Source organism: Eriocheir sinensis, chromosome 5 (assembly GCF_024679095.1).
Source record: "Eriocheir sinensis breed Jianghai 21 chromosome 5, ASM2467909v1, whole genome shotgun sequence".
In the NCBI taxonomy this organism is placed as follows: domain Eukaryota; kingdom Metazoa; phylum Arthropoda; class Malacostraca; order Decapoda; family Varunidae; genus Eriocheir; species Eriocheir sinensis.
In genome coordinates this window covers 3,045,942-3,067,036 of record NC_066513.1, presented here as the reverse complement: position 1 = coordinate 3,067,036, position 21,095 = coordinate 3,045,942, and the positions used below count along the sequence as shown (strand labels likewise).

At 50.7% G+C, this 21,095-nt stretch overlaps 1 protein-coding gene and 1 long non-coding RNA gene across 6 annotated transcripts in view; one reads left to right on the top strand and one right to left on the bottom strand.

Annotated features, from left to right (window-relative positions):
• Positions 1-21,095, top strand: part of LOC126983472 (rho guanine nucleotide exchange factor 11-like) — a 204,507-nt gene that overhangs the window by 114,558 nt on the left and 68,854 nt on the right. For all 5 annotated transcript variants that reach the window (XM_050836197.1, XM_050836209.1, XM_050836186.1 and 2 more), the window contains 3 exons: positions 14,571-14,642; positions 17,550-17,734; positions 18,798-19,024. In XM_050836197.1, the coding sequence (XP_050692154.1) occupies positions 14,571-14,642; positions 17,550-17,734; positions 18,798-19,024 (484 nt within the window). The remainder of the gene's footprint in view (positions 1-14,570; positions 14,643-17,549; positions 17,735-18,797; positions 19,025-21,095) is intronic.
• On the bottom strand, positions 898-6,040 carry LOC126983491 (uncharacterized). Its single transcript, XR_007735934.1, has 3 exons — positions 4,188-6,040; positions 3,949-4,017; positions 898-3,785 (listed from the first exon to the last, which is right to left on the bottom strand). It is a non-coding gene; the product is annotated as an uncharacterized LOC126983491 (long non-coding RNA).

Genomic DNA, 21,095 nt, shown 5'->3' with positions numbered 1-21,095 from the left:
GGCGGAAAGGCGGAACAGGAGGGAGGGGAGGAGATAGGAGAGAAGAGAGGAAGGGAGGGAGAGAGGGAGAGGGAGGGAGGGAGGGAGGAAGGGAGCGCATGTATCAGTGGTTAATGCATTCCCGCGGCCACACGTCGGTGGTGATTACCCTCGGCGGGGGAAGAAGAGGAGGGGAAGAGGAAGGGGGGAGGAAAAGAAGAAGGGGGACTCACTGAAAGAAAGCAAACGAGGATGACGATACAGAAAGAAGATCCGCTATAAAGTTTCAATTACAATCCAGAGTGGAGGAGGAGGAGGAGGGGGAGGAGGAGAGGGGAGAAGGGAGAAGGAGAGGTGCGAAGTAGAGATTAGGACGAGCGGGGAGAAGGGAGACGAGAGGAGAGTTGAGGAGAGGGGAGATGAGTGTAGGGGAAAAGGGAGAACGAGAGGGGAGATTAGGGGGCGATGAACACTCTGGGGAGACGTTGTCCTTAACGACGGGCTGCTCGTTACCTCCTGCAGGTGTGTGTGTGTGTGTGTGTGTGTGTGTGTGTGTGTGTGTGTGTGTGTGTCTGTCTGTCTCTCTGTCTGTCTGTCTGTCTGTCTGTCTTATAGAGAGAGAGAGAGAGAGAGAGAGAGAGAGAGAGAGAGAGAGAGAGAGAGAGAGAGAAGGAAGGAAGGAAGGAAGGAAGGGAAGGAGGGAGGGAAGGACAGCTGGTCAAGGTCAGGACCGCGCCCTCGTGGGACGCAGTTGGGTCATCATGATTTTGTGGACTTCCTCCTCCTCCTCCTCATCCTCATCCTGTGTCGCCCTCTCTCTCTCTCTCTCTCTCTCTCTCTCTCTCTCTCTCTCTCAAACACAAACACACACACACACACACACACACACACACACACTCAAACCTGAGCACCAAGACGTGTGTGGCTGAAGAAGGTCCTTGGCGGGCCGGTGCTGGAGTCGGGGCGGGAGGAGAGAGCAGAGGGGCGAAGGGAACGGGTTGTCGGAATAGTGGGGAGTGAGAGATTGGGGAGTGAAAAAGACAAAGGAAGGGAAAGAAAGATGGAGCAGGAGGGACAGGGAAAGAAAAGAAGAGAGGGACAGAAGAATGGAGAAGGGAAACAAAAAATAGAAGGATAAAATGACTGAACTAAAGAGTGACAAGAAGAGGGAACAGAAGAGAGGGATGGACAGAACGAGAAGATAGTTAGACAGTGGGAAATGAGAGAAAGAGAAATGGAGGAAGAAAAAAGAAGTGGCAAAATGACTGAAAGGGAAGGAAGGAAAGTGAAAGGAATTGAGGGGCGAAAGGAAAGCGAAGATAGTTAGTTGGAAGTAAGAGAAAGAGAAATGGAGAAAAAGTGAGTGACAAAATGCCTGAACAGGGGGGGTGGGGGGAAGAGAGTGACTTCATCGTGTGTGGGGACGTTGGGGGCGTGGCTCCTGTGACCAGGCACGGAGGGGAGGAAGCCGCCGCGCCCCACCAGATGAAATATTGACGCGACCTTGGGACAGGCGGCTACTCTGCCCCCTCTAGCGTGTCCGCCTAGCCCTCAGGAGTAGCCGAGCTGCAGAGGATGAGTAGCGGGCGACGGCCAGCCAGGAGAGCCACGCCAGGCCGTGCTCGGCCGTGTGCTCCACCGCGGCCCTCGCCGCGCCTCAGGGCTTGGCTCCCGGGAACGTCCCGTGCGTTATGCGAGGCACACCGCCGTAATGGCCGACCCTGAGGACCCGAGCTTCCTGACGGGCTCCTTGACGATGTGGCGAGAAGTGTCACTCAGATGGAACACGGAGGGAGCCTCCCGTCACGCCCACACACCCGGGAGGCGGGGCTCGAACCCCGACTGACACCCGGCACCCAGTCACTGCTGGATGGACAGGACCCACAGATTAAAGGCGACTGCCCACCCGTCTCTACTCCGACCGGGAATCGAACCCGGGTCTTCCAGGTTGCGAGCAGAGCTCGCCAACCTAATCACTATTTTGTGTGTGTGTATGTGTGCATATATGATTCTGCGTGTGTGATAAATATAAAGAAGAAAAATGGAGTTTTAGTCTCGAGGTAAAAGTGTTGTGACGCACCTCGTGTCACACTTTCCAGGCAAGGAGGAAAGCTGTCTTGAGTGCGTGACAGAGGACAGTATTGATCGGGCGTGGGACGTGCCTCCACGGCCCCAGGATACCTGCGCCGCACCTGACGGAGGGCGGCAGGTGGCGACAGGCCGGGGCGGGGGCGGCCAGGTGTCTGCTGCCACGTGACGCGCCGCGACAGCCTGCCGATAGCACGGGCCGGCAGTAATGGCTCCAGCTGTCTTGTTTGGGCGAAGGAGGGGGCGGCGTTGAAGGGTCCCCTGCAGCGCGATGTCATGCAAACTTGGTCAAGGAGAGGCCGGCGCCGAGGCTGGAGGCGAGGAGGTAAAAAAAGTCGAGGAGTGCGGCCGTCACCACCACCACCACCACCACCACCTGATTCACGTGGCTGGGAAATAACTGTGCCCGTTACATGTTTATGGTTATTCACCCGATTGAGGTGACTGGCCAGAGTAACGTTTGCTGGTGGAGCGCGGTGTGTGTGTGTGTGTGTGAAAGAAGCCCGACCGAGGGATAGAGCAGGCCATAAAGCAACACCTCACACGTGTTCCTGCAAAGAAGACAGTGACGAGGAAGTCCCGAAATACATCCCAAGCTATTTCAGTTCCTTGGGCGTCGTGGTGCTTCCTCGGCGCGGGCTCTAGGCGTGGGAATGTTGTAAGGACAGAATAAAAAGGCTGTCCCCGCGAGCTTGCCAGTGAAAGGTATAAAGGAATGAAGATAGCTCGAGAGTGAGTAAGCCTTATCAACATTGCCAGATTATCGTACTCGAAGCATAGTATTTACTGGTTTCTGACGCCTAACTATTGCCAAGAAACATCAAGAATTAACTATTTTAACGATAAATATAAATGAACAGTTTTTGGATCGGAAATCGGCAAACATAAGAGGCATAGTACGACAATCTGGCAACGTTGAGCCTCATACAGCAGGGCACATCTCAAACATTTCGGATCGTACACATCCACATTTGATACGGCTTTCGTTGAGGTAGTGTTAGTATTTCCAGGGATTGTTTCATGAGCCTAGTGATCGCTTGACAAGGCTTCTGCACCATGAACGTGAAAAACACTCATGATAACCCGACTTATCTCCTTTGTGGCCTTTGGAAGTAGTTGTTGAGAGCCGAAAGCGTCTCAGAGTACGCGCCGAAGGTCGCACGAGAGGAGGCGTGCTGTACAGGAGAGCAGAAAACTTGACAAGAGAGATAACAGGTACTTGGGAGAGTAACGAGGCGGCGGACGGTGAGCGGCTGATGACTGTGAGGTGAAGGAGAGAAAATGATCAGGTGAATGGTGTGCTGAGAGAGAGAGAGAGAGAGAGAGAGAGAGAGAGGTGTAAAGCCTGTCATTTTTTCATGTCCCGTCGAGCTCCACTTATGAATCACAAATCCCTTTATAGGAATGGCGTTTCTTGCCCTGCCATTCCGCGTCAGTGTGTTCCATCCGCCTCCCTGCCCCCCTCCACACACACACACACACACACACACACACACACACACGCACACACACCTTACATGGACACCGCAAACTTAGACTTCCTTCCTTCCTTCCTTCCACGAACCTAACACAATCGGGTCATCTCTGAACCCGAATTAAACACTATCTATCTATATCTATGTATTTATCTATCAAAAACATCTACAACAAGCATAGGACACGTTCACTATGTCTACGCGTCACACCTCTAACCATACCCTTTGCATATGTTTCCTTACCTTCCCTTTTTCCCCTTTTTCTTCCCTATTATCTTCGCCTTTTGTCTCCGTCACTATCTATCTACCTATCTATATTTCGACAACAACAACAAGTATAGGACACGTTCACTATGTCTACGCGTCACACCTTTAACCAAACCCTTTGCATATTACGTTTCCTTACCTTCCCTTTTTCTCCTTTTTCTTCCCTATTATCTTCGCCGTTTGTCTCCGTCACTATCTATCTATCTACCTAGCTATATTTTTAACAACAACAACAAGTATAGGACACGTTCACTATGTCTACGCGTCACACCTTTAACCATACCCTTTGCATACTACGTTTCCTTACCTTCATTTTTTTTTCTTCTCCTTTTTCTTCCCTATTATCTTCGCCGTTTGTCTTCGTTACTAACTATCTACCTATCTATATTTTTAACAACAACAACAAGTATAGGACACGTTCACTATGTCTACGTGTCACACCTTTAACCATACCCTTTGCATGTTTCCTTACCTTCCTTTTTTTTTCTTCTCCTTTTCCTTCCCTGTTATCTTCGCTCTAACGTTCTTCGGCTTTCGTCTCCTCCGCTATCTCCGTCACGTCCGTCACCTATTTCTGCAGCGTCTTCCTTGCCTCGTAACTCCATCGTCCCATCAGTTTAGTTTGGTTTTGTTTCTCTTATTTATTTTTACTCTGTTTAGTTAGTTATTTCGCCGCATTTTGACGCAGGGCACGTGGTATAATTATAGATAGTGCGTGTGTGTGTGTGAGAGAGTGAGAGAGAGAGAGAGAGAGAGAGAGAGAGAGAGAGAGAGAGAGAGAGAGAGAGAGAGAGAGAGAGAGAGAGAGAGAGAGAGAATATCCTTTGCATTTTATTGTTTTCTCCTTCCTTCCATTGCCCATTCAGTCCATCCATTTTTTTTTTCCTTCTTCGTCGTCGCTACATCACCACGAAAACAACCTCCTCCTCCTCCTCCTCCTCCTCCTCCTCCTCCTTATCATCATCCTTCTCTCCCTCCTTTCTCCTTAGCGCCTTTCCTTCGCCACGGCACCTCAGGACAAGCTTAACAGAAATAGACAAGCTTTGTGGAAACAGACAGGTAGGACAAGCTTAATTGAAAGACATAGGCAGGGCAAGCTTAATAGAAATACACAGAGGGCAACCTTAGTAAAAGTACACATAGGCAGGGCAAGCTTAATAGAAATACACAGAGGGCAAGCTTAGTAGAAGTACACATAGGCAGGGCAAGCTTAATCGATATACACAAACAGGACAAGCTCGAAGAAATAGGGCTTAGGACAGTACAAGCTTAATAGATATTCACAAACAGGACAAACTCAACAGAAATAGGGCTTAGGACAGGGCAAGCTTAATATAAATAGACAGAGGCAGGATAAGCTTAATAGAAAGACGTAGGCAGAGTAGTAAGCTTAATGGAATAACAGAAAGGGCAAGCTTGATAGAAACACATAAGTAGGGCAAGCTTAACAGAACTTTACATATGTAGGGCAAGCTTAATAGAACTTGACATAGGCAGGGCAAGCTAAACAGAATAACAGGCAAGGCAAGGTTAGTAGTAGACATAGGTAGGACAAGCTTAGTAGAAATAGACATAGGCAGGTCAAGCTTAGAAATAGGCATAGATAGAACAAGCTTAATGGAAATATGTATGGCAAGCTTGGTAGTAAGACATAGGCAGGTCAAGCTTAGAAATAGGCATAGATAGAACAAGCTTAACGGAAATATGTATGGCAAGCTTGGTAGTAAGACATAGACAGGTCAAGCTTAGAAATAGGCATAGACAGAACAAGCTTAAGGAAAACATATATTGCAAGCTTGGTAGTAACAGGGCTGAGAGCAAGCTTAGAAATAGGCATAGATAGAACAAGCTTAACATATATTGCAAGCTTGGTAGTAACAGGGCTGAGGGCAAGCTTAGACATAGGCATAGACAGAACAAGCTTAACATATATTGCAAGCTTGGTAGTAACAGGGCTGAGGGCAGACCTTCACTTGACTGCGTTGCACTCCCTCCCAGGCACACTGAAGGACCTGTATCAGCGCCATTGGGGATCTTTTATTGCACAATGGAGGGCTATTAGGAAGGTATCTGTCCTCCTCCTCATCCTCCGCCGCCGCCTCCTCCCCTCGCTCGTGTCACCTTAACCCGCCGCCCCGCACGAGCCCCAAGAATAGTTTTGTCATTACAGCAGAAACCGCGTAGTAGTAGGTGTTATGTGTTGGGTATTAATAGCAGAAGCAATGACTGGATATGCCCTCTCTCTCTCTCTCTCTCTCTCTCTCTCTCTCTCTCTCTCTCTCTCTCTCTCTCTCTCTCTCTCTCTCTCTCTCTCTCTCTCTCTCTCTCTCTCTCTCTCTCTCTCTCTCTCTCTCTCTCTCTCTCTCTCTCTCTCTCTCTCTCCTCCCTCCCAGATCATTATATTTACCCAACGTGCATCAGTCTATACTTATCGCCTGACCGAGGGAGGGGGAGAGGGTTGGGGGTGAGGTTGGGGTGATGGTGCGTGAGTCATTGGGGGAGCGGAGGGAAGGGGAAACAGGGTAAGGGGGGGTGGGGAAGCTGCTGTTGGTGTCCCTTTCCCTCCCCTCTTACCCTCTTAGATATTTGCCCTCTCTTATGGTGAGGTTGGGAGGGGAGGGTGGCTGGTGGACGATAGGGGGGAGGAGGAGGAGAGGGAGGGGAAGAAGAGGGGGTAGGGGAGAAAGCGCACGAGAGGTGAAGAGAAAAGACTTGTGAGGAAACTGAAGGGAAGAGAAAGGAGGAGAAGGAGAAGAAAGAAAGGAAACAGAGACATCGGAAAAGGAGATACGATAGAGTTGAGAGAGAGGGATGTGGGCGGTGATAGCTTGCGGGGGGAGGAGGGGGAGGTATGGGTGTGAATGGATGGCTTAGGCGGGGTGGTGTAAGGTGCTGATTGAGGTATAGGGAGAAGGAGGAGAGGGGTGAGGCGAACGGGGAGCTTAGGTTAACGGTGATAGGGTTGTGTGGGGTGGGAGAGGTTTATCTAGAGTGCTGGTCGGGATGGGTGGGGTGAGGTTACGTGTGGGGTGAAGTTCTGATAGGGTTGGGGTGGGGTGAAATGGGGAGCCTAGGTTAGGGGTGCTGGGTTTTGTGGGTGGGAGCAGGTTTAGTTAGTGGTGGTCAGGGTGGGTGGGGTGAGGTTACGTGTGGGGTGGAGTGCTGATAGGGTTGGGGTGGGATGAAGTGGGGAGCTTAAGCTAGGGGTGTTGGGTTTGGTGGGTGGGGTGAGGTGCTGATAGGGTTGGGGTGGGGTGCAATGGGGAGCTTAGGTTAGGGGTGATTGGTTTTGTGGATGGGGTGAGGTTACGTGTGGGGTGGGGTGGGGAGGGGTGTGTGGGGGGGTTCGTGCAATGCTGGCAATCGTCGTGAGGTTGACATTGGCTCGGCCGCTGCTGCACCCCATGGGACCTTCCACCCCTCCCCACACCCCAGCACGCACCCCAGCCCCCTCCCCTCCCCACCCCCTCCAGCACCAGCCTCCATTCTGTCAACTTGCCATTTATGCTGCCTCACCATATGCAACCCTCCACACATCTCCCCCCTCCCCCCTTTCCCTCCTTTCCCCTCCATCTCTTACTCGAAGGCATCATCACCTGGTTATGAATGGAGGGGCGCGGGAGGGAGGGAGGGAGGAGATGTAGGGCAGAGCTGGTTGAGGGAGACAAATGAAGGAATAGTCTGTAGAAGAGGATGAGAGAGTAGATGGGTTTGAGGGGCAGAAGAGGGGTGGGGGGCGAGGGAGTGTGGCGTTTGGAATAGGAAAACGAAGTGGAAGAATAGTGGCAGAGTGGAATAGGAGGACGATAGGAGATGGGGAGGGAGGAGATAGGTTTGCGTTGTGGATAAAACGTATTTGTGGCGTCTGGAATAGGTGGAGGAGATGGAGGATTGATAGCAGGGTGGGATAGAAGGGAGATATGCCATAGGTGGAGAGACTACATGGGTGGAAGGAGGAAAGGGAGAGGTGAGGAAGAAAGGGGAAATGCTGGAAAGGGAGAACACGGGTGGAGGTGAGGTAGCGGACGAGAAGAGGAGGATATGAAAGGAATCGTGTGGAGAGGCAGACAGTGAGGGGAATGAGCCGTGTGGTGAGCGAAAGGGAGAGATGCATGTGGGAAGGGAAGGGAAGGACTCTTGTGTGGGGAAGGGAAAGGCTCTTGTGTGGGGAAGGGAAAGGCTCTTGTGTGGGGAAGGGAAAGGCTCTTGTGTGGGGAAGGGAAAGGCTCTTGTGTGGGGAAGGGAAAGGCTCTTGTGTGGGGAAGGGAAAGGCTCTTGTGTGGGGAAGGGAGAGGCTTTTGTGTGGGGAAGGGAAAGGCTCTGTGTGGGAAAAGGAAGAGATGGGATGGGCTCTGTTGTGTGGGGAAGGATGGGATGGACTCTGTTGTGTGGGGAAGGGAAAGGCTCTGTGGGAAAAGGAAGGGATGGGAAGGGAAAGGATGGTGTCCGTTGTATAGGGAAGGGAAGGGCTCCGTTGTGTGGGGAAAGGAAGGGATGGGAAGGGCTCCGTTGCGTGGGAAAGGAGTGGGAAGGGAAAGGCTCTGTGTGGTGAAGGGAAAGGCTCTTTTGTGTGGGGAAGGGAAGGGGTCCGTTGTGGTGGTGGGTGGGGTGGACAGGGGAGGGAAGGGAAGGGAAAGGAAGCCTATTACTTTCCCTTATCACTCCCTTCTGAATATCACACTCCCTTTACGAGGCTCACCAGAGGGCTGTGTTGTGGCCGCAAAACACCCACGCCACACCCACACCCACGACACACCCACACCCACGACACACCCACACCCACACCCCTCCCATACACACACCTCCCATACACACCTCCCCATCCCCTCCCTCACACACACACACACACACACACACACACACACACCACCACTGCCACACACACACCCGCACACCCACAGCACCCCATCGCAACGCCCACATCCCTGTCCCTCCCGCGCCACAGCCACACCCACGCCACCATCTTGGCCCTCCCTGCACCGCCACCACCCACATGGAACACACGAGACACACTGCCACGGTCCCACACGCCTGCGCCGGCCCTCTCTTCTGCCCCCTCCCCCCGTTGAGCCTCGGCCTTACCAAGTTACCAGGGGCTTTACCTTAACTAGACGAGTGTATCTTGAGGGACGGAGGTGATCTGCTCCCCGCCACGGCAGGAAATGGAAAGGCAACGCTCGTCTACGAAGGCCACCGCTGCTCCCTTGGCTCCCTCAGACTCCTCGGCGTGTCCTTTTGTCTCATTTTACCAATGTGTCAAGAGGGTGCTCGGGTCATTTTGAAGTATCTCCTCTACGGCTTCATTTGTTCTGTTAAAAAGTGCCCTCAGTGAGCGGGCTTCAAGGAGAGTGTCCCGTCTGCCCCCAGCGGGAGGAGCCACCATTCTCTGCCCCGTTTGCTCCCCGACCTGAAGCAGCGGCCGGAGGTTGGGAGCTCTGAACCCAGGCACAGGGTGGTAAGAGATTCCTGGGATGAACAGGGAAACATCTTCGAACACAGAAGTCCTCCCAAAGATGTATGGCTGTTAATTATTTTGAGGTAAAAGAAAATGATGCATTAAATCGTTAAGTGAATCTAAAACGGAGTGTCTGAGGTGTGAGGCAGGCTCAGGACACGTGGATCAAGGCTTTTCGGACGTGGATCAACTCTCCTGCCCTGGTGTGGCCGGGGCAGCGGGAACGGTACTGCAGCCACACCCGCTCACAAAGTTGAAGTAACAGACTAACCCACTGTCTTGCTGAGGTGTCCGTCCGTCTTCCGCGACTCGTGGCTCCTCAAGAATGGAGTGTCCGGCTGGCCGTGTGGGTTGATGCGGCTGCCGTTCTTCTCCCTCACCATAGATCTGGGCCGCAGGAGTCTCCGTGCCGGGACTCCTCCAACAGAGGTAAATGATGCTGGACAGGGAAGGCACACATTGTACCCAAGACTGTCAGGTGACGCAGAGGTCCTTAGTGTGGCACAGCAGCCCACAGTTATGATGAGTCCCGCTAAAATGAACACTTTAGCCTCTAGAGGGGTTGCACGTGACGTCATCAGCAGCGATCAGCTGATCACTTCTCAGCTGCCCCGCAAAGGCCCGCCATTTTGGGAGACAGACATTTACCGCAAGAGAGCTCCTCAGCTTTTCCCCGCCATGTTACTGTGATGGTGTTTGTGTTAGTGGCCCATCTATTACTGTGTTGGTGTGTGTGTTAGTGTCCATCTGTTACTCTGTGGATGGGTGTGTTAGTGGCCCATCTGTTACTGTGTGGGTGTGGGTGTTAGTGTCCATCTGTTACTGTGTGGGTGGGTGTGTTAGTGGCCCATCTATTACTGTGTGGGTGTGGGTGTTAGTGTCCATCTATTACTGTGTGGGTGGGTGTGTTAGTGTCCATCTATTACTGTGTGGGTGTGGGTGTTAGTGTCCATCTATTACTGTGTGGGTGTGGGTGTTAGTGTCCATCTATTACTGTGTGGGTGTGGGTGTTTGTGTCCATCTATTACTGTGTGGGTGTGGGTGTGTTAGTGTCCATCTATTACTGTGTGGGTGGGTGTGTTAGTGTCCATCTATTACTGTGTGGGTGTGGGTGTTAGTGTCCATCTATTACTGTGTGGGTGTGGGTGTTAGTGTCCATCTATTACTGTGTGGGTGGGTGTGTTAGTGTCCATCTATTACTGTGTGGGTGTGGGTGTTAGTGTCCATCTATTACTGTGTGGGTGTGGGTGTGTTAGTGTCCATCTATTACTGTGTGGGTGTGGGTGTTAGTGTCCATCTATTACTGTGTGGGTGTGGGTGTTAGTGTCCATCTATTACTGTGTGGGTGTGGGTGTTAGTGTCCATCTATTACTGTGTGGGTGTGGGTGTTAGTGTCCATCTATTACTGTGTGGGTGTGGGTGTTAGTGTCCATCTATTACTGTGTGGGTGTGGGTGTTAGTGTCCATCTATTACTGTGTGGGTGTGGGTGTTAGTGGCCCATCTATTACTGTGTGGGTGTGGGTGTTAGTGTCCATCTATTACTGTGTGGGTGTGGGTGTTAGTGTCCATCTATTACTGTGTGGGTGTGGGTGTTAGTGTCCATCTATTACTGTGTGGGTGTGGGTGTTAGTGTCCATCTATTACTGTGTGGGTGTGGGTGTTAGTGTCCATCTATTACTGTGTGGGTGTGGGTGTTAGTGTCCATCTATTACTGTGTGGGTGTGGGTGTTAGTGGCCCATCTATTGCTGTGTGGGTGTGGATGTTAGTGGGCCATCTATTACTGTGTGGGTGTGGGTGTTAGTGGGCCATCTATTACTGTGTGGGTGTGGGTGTTAGTGGGCCATCTATTACTGTGTGGGTGTGGGTGTTAGTGGGCCATCTATTACTGTGTGGGTGTGGGTGTTAGTGTCCATCTATTACTGTGTGGGTGTGGGTGTTAGTGGCCCATCTATTACTGTGTGACTGTGGGTGTTAGTGTCCATCTATTACTGTGTGGGTGTGGGTGTTAGTGTCCATCTATTACTGTGTGGGTGTGGGTGTTAGTGGCCATCTATTACTGTGTGGGTGTGGGTGTTAGTGTCCATCTATTACTGTGTGGGTGTGGGTGTTAGTGGGCCATCTATTACTGTTACTGATAGGTGCTACACTGCCACTCGCGGTAGGTAGACAGGGGCTGCCAAGTATAGGTCAGTGGGCTTTTTGCGAACCCCTTACGTTCTTATGCTCTTACTAAACACCGCCCGGGGATGCCCGGGGTTAAATTAGTCATATATTCATTGTTCTTATCATAAAATATATCTTGAAGTTTGATAATGAATGTAGATACTGTATGTCCATCATCATTTGGCAGCCTCATGGATAGTTATATAACGAAGCCTAGCCTCACTGTCCAGATTTTTTGCATATTCACTTAGATTGTGTCATGAAGACGGGAGGCACGGGCCAGCCATCATCAGGGGGCAGGGGCTCAGCTGATCGCTCTTGCCTCCCAAAATGGCTGACAGTTGTTTTTCCTAAAACAAAAGCGAAGCGGTGTGACGTCAGTGCAACCCCTCTATAAGAGGGAATGAGGTGGAGAAAAGAGGACGGGGCAGTGAAGTCACGCTACCTGAGAAAACGTGTTTCTGAAAGTACTGATGAGATTGCTTGGAATAGAGGGAATGGCGAGAAAATATCGGAATCTGTCAGGTGAGCACAGGTACAGGAAGCCTAAAGCCCAGTGGTGACGCCTTGTGCCGAGCAGTGTTGGGGCTCGGCAGCACCAAGACGGGCAGCGTCATGGCCTGGCGCAGCGGTCACCATGACGGGCAGCGTCATGGCCTGGCGCAGCGGTCACCATGACGGGCAGCGTTATGGCCTGGCGCAGCGGTCACCATGACGGGCAGCGTCATGGCCTGGCGCAGCGGTCACCATGACGGGCAGCGTCATGGCCTGGTGCAGCGGTCACCATGACGGGCAGCGTCATGGCCTGGTGCAGCGGTCACCATGACGGGCAGCGTCATGGCCTGGCGCAGCGGTCACCATGACGGGCAGCGTCATGGCCTGGCGCAGCGGTCACCATGACGGGCAGCGTCATGGCCTGGCGCAGCGGTCACCATGACGGGCAGCGTCATGGCCTGGCGCAGCGGTCACCATGACGGGCAGCGTCATGGCCTGGCGCAGCGGTCACCATGATGGGCAGCGTCATGGCCTGGCGCAGCGGTCACCATGACGGCCAGCGTCATGGCCTGGCGCAGCGGTCACCATGACGGGCAGCGTCATGGCCTGGTGAAACGGTCACCATGACGGGCAGCGTCATGGCCTGGTGAAACGGTCACCATGACGGGCAGCGTCATGGCCTGGTGAAACGGTCACCATGACGGGCAGCGTCATGGCCTGGTGAAACGGTCACCATGACGGGCAGCGTCATGGCCTGGTGAAACGGTCACCATGACGGGCAGCGTCATGGCCTGGCGCAGCGGTCACCATGACGGGCAGCGTCATGGCCTGGTGAAACGGTCACCATGACGGGCAGCGTCATGGCCTGGTGAAACGGTCACCATGACGGGCGGCGTCATGGCTGAGGTGCGTCAAAGGTCCCGTCCCATCACGTCCTTCGCCCTGCAGAGTGTCGCAAAGGGAAGCCTCGCGTGTTGCATCACAAACTCTTGATCACCACACGGATGCTGTAGTGTGGAGTCGTATTTTTCTTTTCGTTACTATCCATTATTCTCCAAAAGTTTGAGTCCTGGGTCTGATGTATGTGCGCCATTAGACACAGCAGATGGAACACGGTGAGTTCTTTTGTGGCCGAGCGAGCCAGAGTCACATTTATAGTCTGTTCGGAGCATGAAGTCGGTTCAAGGTGTGGCAGATTCCAGAATTCCCATGAGTGCAGCGCTGCCAGTTCGACCGCCAATTATCAGATTAGCACTCTCTCCCGGCCTACCCACCCACAACCCACCTGTTTATCTCTCTCTCTCTCCCTCTCTCTCCCTCTCGACCCGGGGGAGGGACCTAGGGGGACACACCGACCACCACTACCACCACCACAACGTGGCAACATGGGAAAAAATTGCTGCCACATGTCATAGAATTTATGCAAATCCTTGTTATAATCCTAAACATTGACACTCATTGTACTATGTAGCTTCCTTTACTATATACAGAATATATAAAATATGGATGGGAAATAAGAGAGAGACGCATGTACGAAGGCTGATTTGGCAGCATGGGTAGAGGTAAACGACGATACCAGCTCCACCCTGAACCGACTTCATGCTCTGAACAGACTATAGCACCGTTCAAGAGTTACTGGCGGAGAAATAAACAACTGATGCGAGCTTTGTCTCAATGGCCAGCCTTTTTCTGCTCAAAATCGCATTCGTTTGCATTTTTAAGATTTGAGACAACACATCCAGGGCATGAACACCGGGCGTGACGCGTATACAATCCAGCCTTCACACGTCATCACAGAAAGCCTCAAAGAAACATAAAAAAGACGCATTCAAAGCAGTAAAATCCTTTGCCTGTCCTCTCCGTGTCAGTATCCCGGGAGTCTCCGGTGAATGGGGACTCGCCCGCTCGTGAGTGACCAACGCTGTGTTCGAGTCTTCCGGGAATAAAGGGGCGGTGATGGTGACACGAGCTACGGTGTGTGGGTGTGGGTGGGTGTGCGTGCGAGGGCCGTCATGGGATTGTATTTTTTTTCCTACATGTGTTGAAACCGAAGACTTGTTGAATTAACGGGTGGGGAGGAATGAGTGATGTAAAGGGGGGGGGGGGGGCAGCAGGGATGAGGGTGGGGGGAGATGGGGGGGGGGGGGCAGCAGGGATGAGGGTGGTGTGAGATGGGGGGGAAGGGCAGCAGGGATGAGGGTGGTGTGAGATGAGGGGGGAGGGCAGCAGGGATGAGGGTGGTGTGAGATGGGGGGGGGGGGGGGGGGGGCAGCCGGATGAGGGGGGCATTATGGACGGGTGAATTGGAAAAAGTGAGAACGAATAGAAAAAAAGCTCCCGATGCGAACCTGGAAAAGAGGTTAATTAGGGGTATTAGGTCAGGTCACTGGGCGCCTGGGGGAGAACGTTCTGGCTGAGTTTGGCGTGTGTGCCGAGGAGTGGGAGGGCCGTGCATGCTGTGGGCCCGAGGTGATGCTGTAGCGCCTGGTTCGTGTGTTGTAACGTCTGCGTGGAATTTGTTATTAGGCTAAGTTGGTCTGCCTGCGGGGCTGGGCCCGTGTGGTTATGGGGTCTGAGTGGCTTCATGTGTAAGACTTAGTGTGCGGAGGCCTGAAGCGTTTGACTCATAGATTGTTTCTTTCCCAGCGATGTGGACGCGGACTCCAGCCTCATCCCGGATAACTCCGGCAGTTCATCCAACTCAAGTCTTTCACCGAGGTGAGTGCCGGGGCCTTGTGGCCATTCCCTTACACACAGACAGTGTTCTTAACCTTGCACACAGGTGGACAGAGGCCACCGTGAGCAGGTAGATCCTTGCACAGAGATTAATAGGAAGGAAGTGTTCCTTTTATCACACAAAAATAGACAAGGTTTCACTCCTTGTCCACAGGTAGTTAAGTACAAGGTCCATAATCCTTGCGTTGGTGTTCCTCTGCCCACCGCGGGCGTGTCCACGTGTTCAGTGTTGCCGCTCGTGGCTGTAGTTAGATGTCGCTGTTGGTTGGTGATCATGTTTGTAGAGTTGTTGAAAATGTCATTGATAAGGATGAGTAAACACACGAGTTGAAGGATTGAATTCAGATAATTATAAGTAACAGTTTACTATATATTCATTTAGCACTCAGTCTCTTTAATGAAAGCGTTGCCAGAAATATGTGGCATTATTTTACTGACAAATAATTTCAAACCAAATTGTCTAGTCATTAGGACAATTTCTAGCTCAGAGAGAGAGAGAGAGAGAGAGAGAGAGAGAGAGAGAGAGAGAGAGAGGGGGGGGGGGTGATCCGGCCCTTAGGTCACGTTGTAGTCCCTTGGTGTATTTGGTCAGTGCCGCTGTCCCGGAGTTCGGTTTATGGGGTCAGCACAGGTCCCAGTGTTGAGGGTGTGTGGTCAGCTCTTGGTCCAGGGCTCAGTTTGGGCGCCAGACATGGCTGAGTGGTCAGCGTGGGCTAGGGGTCAGCTGGGACCCGCAGGTCGGGTGTGTCATGGGGTCCAGGGTGCCGAAGTTAGGCAGTGGCGGAGCGAGGTGTCCGCAGTGTTGCCAGGTCCTTGGTCATCCGCGTTGGCAACACCTCGTCCGTGCGGTCCTCTCCGTTAATCAACAAAAATCACTAAAATCTCTAATGAGAATCCTTCAATATTGACAGCATTGTTAACACTAGAGCGAGGCTTCACCTCAGACCTCGCGGCGCCGCAGCGGGCAGCGGCCGCGCGTGTCGCCGGGGAGGAAGGAAGCCACCCCACCTGAGGGTGGCGAGGTGACGGAGGGCCGCTTCCTCGGCGGGGCGGGCCGGGGGCGGGTCACCTCGGAGGGGGAGCGGGTTCAGCGGGAGGGAGTATTGATCACCACTGATAATGAAGGCTCGCAGTCACCGGGCGAAATGCCTCCCCTGCCCCTCCTTCCCCCCTGCCCTGGCTAGCCCCGAGGCCTACGCCGCCACTGTATGGGTGTGTCAAGCGACCCGCACTCACGTTATGGGGACACTGGAGGACAAAGATGATCATAATAATGATAATATAAGAAAATATTTATATAATGGTTATTACGTATTTTAATGATGGATGACAATAATATTGTCACATTAAGGTCTTGGAAATTATCAGCCACATCCCCTGAGGTGCGTCTTGTAAGCCTCGCTCCCTTCTGCGTCCATACAGCACGAGAGGGAAAGGTTTGGGGCTCGGGTTGTTTCGCTCGCCGAAAAACTCATCAATTCCGAACCATCTTTTCCCTGTCTGGGCCCCGCACGCTTGGGCAGAGGCTGTGGCCGGGCGGACGGTGTGGCCTTGAGGAGGGAGCTAATGGTGTGTGAATGCTTCTGTTGCTTATTTCACTTCACAGTCTTTCCTCCTCTCAACGAAACAGCTTGCTTGTTCCTCGAATACCAGCCCCCCTTCTCTCAAACCAGCGTTGAGCATCAGCCTTACTATTAATAATCAGTGGGATTTGCAGAGATATCTCATCCGGAAGCCTAGGGTGGAGCTATTTGCCCGCCGAGCCGTCCCTCCCGCGCAGTGAATGTCTTGCGTTGCCTCCAGTCTGTTGCTCATGAGTCTATCCTGTTTGTTGCCCTGATAAGAAAACGCTGTACATCACTTCCGGAAATTTCTTACACCACTTCCGGTTCAGGCCCTTCGAAAGGATATGGGAGACCCGACCCCTCTTGTGGGCGTGGGCTCTTGCGTTGACATGGAGCCCGGTCGCTGACTGGCGATCTTGCTGAGCCAAACCATCAGCACAGACCAAGACTACCGAACAGTCCTTGGGTGGTGAAACTCTGGAAGCAGCCTTCAAACACTGAACGGTCCCGGCTGTTGAAACGCTTGAATACCCCTTGTAGTCGTAAGAGCCATACGTGCCTTTTCTGACAATTTAACAAATATGAATATGAATCGAGTAGCGCACCAGCCAGCACAAACATGATGAAGTGGAATAATCAAAGACAGTGATCACCGGACTAAGTTATTTTTTTTTATATATAGCAATTTGTTACTTTTGCGATAAACCAAAAAAAAAAAAAAGGGTGAGCGGTGTTTTCTGCAAGCGTGACCAGAATAAAGCCCCGGGTGGCCTCCAGTGTGTCTTGGCGAGGCTGGAAAAGAGTGCATGAATGAATCTCTTGTTGGAAGGTTAGGTCGATGGCAGTGTGAATGGGGCGATGTGAGAGAGGCTGAATGGACTTGAGGGGTTTTGGGCAGGGAGTTGAAGGGTTTGGGCAGGGAGTGGAAGGGTTAGATCACTTTTGGGTTCGTTGAGGCATTGGTAGGAGGGCTGGATCACCTGTTGTGTCGCCGAAGCAGTGTTAAGGAAGACTGACTGAACTGTTGTGTTGTTGGGGTAATACAAATAGCCGATTAGTGACTCCCTGTTAGATCACTTTTGGGTTTGTTAAGGCATTTTTAGGAGGGCTGGATCACCTATTGTGTTAAGGAAGACTGACTGAACTCTTGTGTTGCTGGGATAATACAAATAGCCAGTGAGTGACTCCTGTTGGATCACTTTTGGGTTTGTTATGGCATTGGTAGGAGGGCTGGATCACCTGTTGTGTTAAGGAAGACTGACTGCACTGTTGTGTTGCTGAAGTAATACAAATAGCCGATTAGTGACTCCCTCCCTTCCCCCAGCCTGGAGAGCCCCAGCCACTCCTTGGAGCACGTGTCCCGCGACGCGCCCCTCCCTGCGCCGGTCCTCTTGAACGATTCAGACATCGAGTCGGAGGCGGACCTTCCCAACTGGCAGAAACTGGTGCCCATCGAAGAGATCAAGAAGCTCAAGCCCAAGGACCGCAAGAGGCAAGACACTATCAATGGTGAGTCACGCTGAACCTTACTCATTAAGAAAAAAAATAGTAAAAAAAAAAGAAGAAGTAAAAGTTTAATGTCTCATGCTAAACCTTACTCATTAAGAAAAAAATTGTAAAAAAAAAAGAAGAAAAAGTTTGTCTCACACTAAACCTTACTCATTAAGAAAAAAATTTGTAAAAAAAAAGAAGAAGAAAAAGTTTGATGTCTCACGCTGAACCTTACTCATTAAGAAAAAAAATTGTAAAAAAAAAGAAGAAGAAAAAGCTTAATGTCTCATGCTAAACCTTACTCATTAAGAAAAAAAATAGTAAAAAAAAAGAAAAAGTTTAATGTCTCATGCTAAACCTTACTCATTAAGAAAAAAAATTGTAAAAAAAAGAAGAAGAAGAAGAAAAAGCTTAATGTCTCACGCTAAACCTTACTCATTAAGAAAAAAAATTGTAAAAAAAAAGAAAAGAAAAAGTTTAATGTCTCGGTCACTTTATTCAAGCATTGCCTTTTTCAGTCTTATTTTCAATCATATATTTTTTGCAGTAAAGGATGCAGCTCAAGGACAAAAATTAATGGGAAAAAAGCCACTTATCACTTCTCCCACAAAAGAAATATAGACGAGTGGCCAAGAGAGTTGTCAATTTCGGGTGGAGAGTTGTCTTGATACTTTACAAACCACTCCTTGGACTCAATTTATTAGTAGAAGATTTGTTTGGGAAAATTATGATCCTGTCTGGCTTTAGTGAGGACAAGATTATCACTGGCTGGTTTATTTTTTTCAGTCAGGTGCCTTTTGCTTCAGTTGAATACCTTTGTTGAACCACTCACATTTTTTTCTTATTTTGACAACCTTATCTCTGGACTTCTTTTGCAACATGGGTATGATGTTGGCCTCATACTTACCTCATACCTAAATACTTACATTATACCTAAATACATATACCGTACAGAGAGAGAGAGAGAGTGAGAGCACAACCAACCACATCTTAAACACACACACACACATACACACACACCACACACACAACACACATCATCTGTGTACTATCTCGCCCTGACCTCAATCTCCCTCCGCAGAGCTGTTCCACACGGAGAGAACACATGTACGGGTCTTAAAGGTCTTAAAACACCTCTTCCAAGTGCCGATGTCAGAAGCAGGACTCCTCTCTAAACAAAACCTGGACCTGCTCTTCCCCAACCTGGATGAGATGCTGGAGATCCATGTCACCTTCAACCAGGCCATGAAGAAGCGGAGACTGGAGGAGCCCATCGTGTCCAGAGTGGGCGACGTCCTAATCAACATGGTTAGTGTCTTGTGGAAATATATTCAGTAAAAGTCCTTTAACCCGTCCACTGCGATTGGCAGGGATTTGGCTTTCACTGGTCGCCTGGTAATATATAGTCCCATGTCTTTCTCTGCCTCTGTGGTGGATAGTGGAGTGTTTCCCATGTAGTATTGGTGTGCTGGATATCCCCTCCCAAGGTGCAGGACTTTACATTTTTCTTCATTGAATTGTAGCAGCCACTTTTTGCACCTTTCCTGTAGCTTGCTGATGTCTTCTTGTAGGAAATCCACAGTCAAGGGGTTAATCCAGAATGCAGGGAGTCACGGACCTCCCAGATGAGCAGATTTTCCGGATTACCAGGAGGGGACGTTAAAATTTTCAATACGCACTGGTCCCAGACGTTTACCATACCCAACCGACAGTCACCAATATACAGACTTTTACCACACTTTATATGGCACATTTTAGCATCACATGTTAAACAAAGCAGGCATCATCGGCAACTCAAGGGGCTTAAACAGATCATACAGTGCGAATTATTCACTAATGAATGCTTCTTTCTATAAAAATCAGGTCGTAAAAATATGAAATTGGTAATAGAAATGACCACAACTACATAGGGTTTGAGGCACCCACATGGAGACCTTGCCAGAGGTTAACCCGGGCCTGGCTACACAAGCTCGTGTCTCGCCTGCACCACCCTGGCAGTCCCCAAGAGAAGGGAGTGTGTGTGTGTGTGTCCAGGGCAGGTGTGCTCACTGCTCGCATGCTCCCAGCGCATTCCCATCCCAACCTGTCCTCAGAGTTTGGCACATCCAATGAAGAAAAAGAATATCGAGAATGAGGAAAAGAAGGATGCAACTTGGGTTGGTGAAGTGCTCTTCATTTCTCATCCAGAAACAGCGACTACTCTGTGAAGCTGAATCGAGGCCTGTTACCAGCTTACTTCATGAACACCATCTCCGGTTATATGGGCACGTGGCACACCACCCAGTCCTGCTCACAGGGCTTTTTGTGTGCAAGACAATCCTGAATGGAGGAGACCAAGGGGATGCCCATGTAACTCGTGGCCGGGGCAAGCCAGCCAACCCTGCCAGGAAGGCATTGGGGTGGATATGGCAGCAGTGTGGGAGCCTGCTTGGGAAAACCATCAGGGGTGGAGGCAGTGAGTGAGTGAAGCAATGCTCCCCTGGGTGTATGCACCCCATTAGTTAGTCATAACTGCATTGGGTACATCCAAAACTTGCCTTTACAAGCAGCCACTCAGCCGATGCACGTAAGCAAGCAGTTGATGTGTTGGCGTGGGCGAGGCAGCGTTCCCCATTTTCTTCTGGCCAATGGTCATTGTGTTATGTCTCCTCTCCTTCCCTGTAGAAGGTGGTGTAATAGTTGCCATTATGGTGGAAGGAGATAAAACCAAGTGAATTCAGGAGACGGCAGTGTGATGGACAGCCAGCCGGGTAAACTCACCGTGGGCTGGCTGGGTCTCAGGAGTGTCGCCGTGGCTGCAGGGTTTGGCAGTCCAATATTTTTCAATATTACCTACGACTTTTTTTGTTATTACCCAAAAAAGTAAAATTGACCACCAATGGAACATTCCAAACCATCAGGACTGGCAAAGTATTGGCCGGCGGGTCTCCAGACTTTCCTGTACTTTTAAGATTTGTCAGTTTGAGGTACTTATCTACCTTCTCTGAGGCATTTCTGTTAGCTTCAAGTTTTCCCGCCTGCAAGTCAGTGTTTTAAGAAAGTGTAAATGGATGTCATCGGCTTTTGTGTGTAGTGGGCAAGAAAACTCAGTTGGGTTTATTAAGCAATATAAAAAAAAGCTCTCAGTTGGTGTGTGTGTAATGTAGTTTGGTTTGTTGTAAAATTTAATGAAAATGTTCCATGATCTTTTGAGATGAATAGTTTATTGTTGTTAACCCTCAGACGGCAGCAGTATTTGAAGAGTGGCTCCCCCAAAATGAATGGTCTTTATATACAGTCACTGCTGACCTCAGGGCCGTAGCACAAATATAGTTATGCCACATAATGGATGCTTTAACTATCGTCTATATATAGATTCTACCGCAATCTGAAAGTGTTG